At 35.3% G+C, this 5,749-nt stretch overlaps 1 protein-coding gene across 1 annotated transcript; it reads right to left on the bottom strand.

The window, feature by feature from the left end:
• Window positions 1-2,218: 2,218 nt before the first annotated feature.
• LOC113318168 (protein YLS3-like) lies at window positions 2,219-3,593 on the bottom strand. The gene is made up of 3 exons (XM_026566294.1): window positions 3,071-3,593; window positions 2,867-2,974; window positions 2,219-2,563 (listed from the first exon to the last, which is right to left on the bottom strand). Exons 1-3 carry the CDS (start codon window positions 3,399-3,401, stop codon window positions 2,424-2,426), a joined length of 579 nt encoding a protein of 192 aa, XP_026422079.1. The 5' UTR covers window positions 3,402-3,593; the 3' UTR covers window positions 2,219-2,423.
• Between the last annotated feature and the right edge of the window lie 2,156 nt (window positions 3,594-5,749).

Below are 5,749 nucleotides of genomic sequence, written 5' to 3'. Positions count from 1 at the left end.
AAAACAGTTTTGTGTTCAAATCTGGACGAGGTCCCGGGGTTTTTCTGCTATTGAGGTTTCCTCTCTAACAAAACTTTTATCTCGTGTTTTTACCTTTACGCATTATATTGTTTATCATTATAATAGGATTTACACAAGTATTACATCTTTAATATTAGTAGATACATCCATATAATTGTGATAAATTACAAGACTTGTGTCTTGTAGAATTCGTATCTTGAAAGATATAGAACAAGTTTATTACTTGGCAAAATTCTTATTATATTATTTGGATACGCCTAGATTGATCTTGGATGTTGATTTTCGGGATCGTCCAAATACCCTTCTTTACAATCAAGTCAACAGACTTCGTGGTCTATACATTCTGATTGAGAGGAGATAGAGATATAAATTAAGTCTACATAAATGTTGTAAAAAATCATTAAATTGGTCTACTTGCAATTGTATTAGGTTTTGTCTATACAGGTTCTCGACGGACATAATCATAAGCTTGAGAGATGTCAATATCAAACCAACATTTCCACCTCTTCTCTTAACTTTCATTCTATTCACTAACTTAAGATAATAAAACTTGTTCATGAATACTTCTTTCCTTTATGAAAGTATCTTGTTGAGAAGAAACAAGCGCTTAGATATTATCATACTACTCATAATTGAAAATAACATTACTCAACCTAATTACATTGAATTGAAAATCCTTTTTCGCAAATTGACCTTCAGGAAAGAGAACTAAGTAATTAGAATTCAACCCTTTAGACAACAATCTTCTTCTCTAACGATACTTGATCGCAATCACCAACAAACAAGCTCTATAAAAGATACAAAAACAACCATCTATGCTAGAAGAAGCACTCTCAAGATCCACATCAATTATTAAAACCTTTATCTCACCTTCGTAATGAATATCATCTAACATACTTTGGTCTTCATCAGTGATAACTTCAGGTATCACATGAAGTAAGAAGTCAATAATATTATAACCTACTCATGCTCAAATTATTCTCAAAGTTCCTAGCAAATATATCTCCGATTTTTTTCTATTCGGAAATGATGGAACCGTTCTCCTCTTCTAACTCACAAATCAAGCTCCTTTAACACATTTCACTTTCTCCTTCTGACTCAGCATTGTATTTAACAACCATGTCGTCGATCTCTTATACAACCTTAGAGCTTCTCTAATGGTGAATGTGGATGTTTCATATGTGGCATCATTTTTAAGACATCCTTTGAATATAAAATCCTAAATATTAGGAAAAATAAAGTTTTATCTCCAACCCATAAAGTTTTCTATTACTTTTTTACTTATTTGTAGGCATACGATTGGTTAAAATTCTTTCCATTTTTATTTTTCAATGATTTTTATTAATAAAAATGGAGAAATTTTTTGATGGGGGCGAAATCCGAAGGGGGCATGGGGGACAAATGATATGTTCACACATGTCTTTGATATTAATTGATTCTCATGAATTCTGTTTCCAAAAATACTAACAATTAAGAAAACATATTTTCACTCCAAAAATACACTTCTTTTATATTTTTTGAAAAAGAATTCATGAGAATCAATTAATATCAAAGACATGTGTCAACATATCATTTGTCCCCCATGCCCCCTTCAAAAAAAACCCCATCAAAAATTTATCCATAAAAGTGTGACTAGGATGGGAAGACATCCTCTAAGTGGATGTCTAAAATTAGAGGTTCATTTAGAGGATATCTAACTTTTTTTTTGCCATAATCATCTTCACATCAATTGGTTGGAGATAATTTTTTATAAATATGATTGTGGATCCTACTTAGATTAATATTTTAATTTTCACACATATTCCATCGGAGAGAGGCTCTTAGCGCGAGAAGAAGGAACATGTAATGAGACTAATAAAATAATTCAGGCCCATGCCAACAACCTTGATTAAGCCCAATATTTTATTGGATATTTTTTTTTAAGCTTGTGGCCTTAGAAGGCTTCCCGAGCTAAAGCCCAGATTAGCTGTCTCATAGGTTCGCACTGTTGAGAATGCTACCATCCAAGAGACATATGCTACATGCCTTCAAAAAGTGCTTGGTGTTTTAAGCAACATCTAGCTAATGCTAATCTCAGCCTTATATTGCACAAGCTTAGCTCATATTCGCAATCGTCTTCTAATTTCTGCTAGCTGAGTATAGAGACTAGCTAACAGCATAATCAACGTGTACATTCACACAACAAATGTAAAATGTGAGAAGCAAATTTCTCATACTCAGAGTTCCCTGAGAGCGTAATATGGAACAGAACACATAAAATTAGCAAAACACACTGTTTGATTTGATAGCTAGTTAATATAAACCAACATGAATATGTTAATTTAATACAAGTGATAACATGATCTTTAAATGAACTCAACTGTCTAATTAAATCACAAGTGATAACATGATCTCATCCATAATCAATAATATGATGTCAAACACCATAAAAGAACGCCACCCACCATTTTCAACCCCAACCAACTATTTAATTTCATTCCACCATTATTCTTCGGTGGTGGACTTGATCCTCCTGCATTACTGCTGCCACTCTTTGGAGTTTCTGTAACACAAAATCAGAATGTGGAACAAAATTTAGGTAAAAGAATAATCTAAAATTCTTAACATTTCTGCCAAAAAAATACTGCATGTTACGTTTTAATGGCCGCTAAAACACTGTAAAAAAGCATGGACAACCGGAGAATACTACCAGTCTACCAGAGTTAGGCAGATTTGGTGTTTTTTGTCCAGTAATTTGAAATTAGCAATCCAATTATCTTTTGTCATGCATCTAATGTTAACACAGTTATTTCAAAGGCTGCTTGCTCATCAATTCATGCCAAGTTACTAAAGATAGTGCACTTACCCTTGGATGCCGCCGCCGGTGGAGTAGCAGTAGTAGTACCATTAACAATGTTATTAAAATCCTCAAACACTTTCGCATCAGGTGAATTGGGAGACAAGTGCAGTAGAGCTGAATTTATCAAATCATATACACCCAAATAAAAACCACAATAATGAGTACAATAAGCTAGTAAAAATTCAGAATCAAATCAGGTAAGTAACTTACCGGGGCACTCAGAAATGCCAGAATTGGTTTTACAAATTGCAGGAAGTCCCAAAGCAAGAGTAGCGTTAATTTTAAGACCAAGAGAAGGATCATTCCTGTCTTTGATAAGAATACAAAGACATTTCTTGCTAGTAGTAAGAACTTGCTTAAGACCAGTACAACAATCCGGTGTCGGAGCTTTAGCCGTTCCACCAACGTAAGGTAAACATGTTGCTAACCCAACTAATTGTGTGGCACACTCTTCTCTATCTTTATCCACATCTGATTTCACAAAACCCACACTCAAAACCATCATAAACACGCATTTCATCAACACCATCCCAATTGCCATTGAAACAAACTGATGCTAGCTAGAGATCTAAACACTATGGAAACAGATGAAGAGATCTAAAGAGTTATATAGAGACTAGAAATTAGCAGTTGTTGGTGAGGTTTTTCAATGAGATGAGTATGAAGAAATGGGGTCTCTGTAGACTAGTGGAGTCCTTTACCTCTTTAATGATTGTGTTGGTTGAATTATTAGAATATAATAGGGTATGGGAGTCTTTTGAAGACTTTAGATCATCATGTACAACTCTACTCATTTATGAGTAATATCCAAATTCCTTACCAATAAAATGACGACAAGTGGTTGTAGATGACAAGATGCTGCAATTCATTTACTAGAAATGGGACTATATAGATGTCGATCATGGTAGGAGATGATTGTGTCATGCTTCATTTTGAGCCCCATGATCTTATAATGATGATGGGTGTTGGTTAAACTTCACCATAGAAGTTACTAACAAGCTGGTTAGGACAAGATTAGGAAATTGATGTAATCCTAAGGGAATTAGAAGTCATCTAGTTCTAAGAAAAGGAAAGACATGTAATAAGGTAATAGGACTAGGAAAAGGAATTCATAGTTCTATATATATATGATCACCAAAGTTGTGGTTGATCATATGAGCAAGATTAGAGCTTGTGTTTAGTTTTGAGAGATTTTCTAAACATCAATAAAGATAGTTGTCTTTATATAAGCTAAGTTTCATCTTGCAGTTGCCATTAATTGGTATCAGAGCTTGTTTCTGAGCCATGGAAAACGAAACCACCATTGTGGGTACAAAACTGTTCAAGCCACCATCAATACAAGTTCCAATCCTCAACGCCACAAACTACACAGTATGGGCCATGAGAATGAAGGTACTGATGAAAATCTACAAAGTTTGGGAAACAATTGATCCTTGGTACATTGGACCCAGACAAAAACAATGTTGCCATTGGATTACTCTTTCAAGAAATACCAGAATGTCTTGTTCTACAAGTTGGTGAACAGGAAACTTCAAAGAAAATTTGGGATGCAATAAAGGCACGTAATCTCGGAGCTGATCGAGTTAAAGAAGCCCGTCTGCAAACCTTAATGTCTGAATTTGAAAGAATGAAGATGAAAGACACTGATACTATTGATAACTTTGCAGGAAAGGTATCAGAGATAGCCTCAAAAGATGTGTCACTTGGACAATCCATTGATGAAGATAAACTGGTAAAGAAGTTTCTCAATAGTTTACCAAGATCCAAGTATATTCATATCATAGTTTCTCTCGAACAAGTCTTAGATTTAAGAAGACTAGCTATGAAGATATAATTGGAAGATTGAAAGCATATGAAGAGAGAATCCTTGATGAAGAAAACAATGGAGAAACTCAAGGAAAACTCTTGTACACAAACTCTTACCAACAAAACTCTGCGACAAGAGGAAGAGGTCGTGGAAGAGGTGGTAGAGGAAACAGAGGCCGAGGAAGGGGAGGAAGGTTTAACTCACAAGATAGAACAACAAGTCAAAATGATCAAAACCAAGGGAAAGAAAAGAAGGATAGATCAAACATTATTTGTTACAGATGTGATAAACCAGGACACTTCTCCTCTGTATGCCCTGAAAGAATACAAAAGATGGAAGAAACAAACAAGAATGAAACAAGGGAAGCAGATACAGCTCTTTTCATGCACGAAGTTGTCTTCTTAAACGAAGGGAAACTAATACCAAAGAAATACGAATCAAAGGATGGAGAAGAAGGAATCTGGTATTTAGATAATGGAGCCAGCAATCACATGACTGGGAAGAGACACTACTTTTCTGAACTCAATGTGGGGATGGATCTTCTGTAGAAATTGAAGGGAAAGGATCAATTCTATTTCAGAGCAAGACCGGAGAACAGAAGCTTGTCACAAACATCTACTTCATCCCAAACTTACAAAGAAACATTCTAAGTTTAGGACAAGCTACAGAAGTTGGATGCGATGTTAGAATGCGACAAGATTATCTAACAGTTCATGACCCAAGTGGAAGACTTTTAGTTAGAGTCTCACGCTCACAGAATAGACTCTACAAGATAAGTCTCATGATTGGAAGGCCATTGTATCTGAATATGAGACTGGAAGATCAGACATGGAAGTGGCACACAAGGTTAGGACACATAAGTTTCAGAACCTTAAAAACTATGTCTCAGAACAAGATGGTTCTAAGGCAACTCACAGCACCATATACACCACAACAAAACGGAGTGGTGGAGAGGAGAAACCGGACTCTAATGGAGATGACAAGAAGTTATTTAAAGGCTATGCAGGTACCTAGTTATCAATGGGGAGAAGCTGTACGACACTCCACATACCTAATAAACAGGATACCTACGAAAGCTCTGA

Source organism: Papaver somniferum, chromosome 10 (genome assembly GCF_003573695.1).
Source record: "Papaver somniferum cultivar HN1 chromosome 10, ASM357369v1, whole genome shotgun sequence".
Taxonomy (NCBI): Eukaryota; Viridiplantae; Streptophyta; class Magnoliopsida; order Ranunculales; family Papaveraceae; genus Papaver; species Papaver somniferum.
This window is presented reverse-complemented; position numbering and strand designations above follow the sequence as displayed.

Excerpts from the sequence above, each read along its gene's own strand:
- LOC113318168 (XM_026566294.1), bottom strand. The coding sequence starts at position 3,401 with ATGGCAATTGGGATGGTGTTGATGAAATGCGTGTTTATGATGGTTTTG. Across the intron at positions 2,975-3,070 it reads TGGCATTTCTGAGTGCCCCG|CTCTACTGCACTTGTCTCCC; the intron begins GTAAGTTACTTA and ends TGATAAATTCAG. Across the intron at positions 2,564-2,866 it reads ACCGGCGGCGGCATCCAAGG|AAACTCCAAAGAGTGGCAGC; the intron begins GTAAGTGCACTA and ends TTTGTGTTACAG.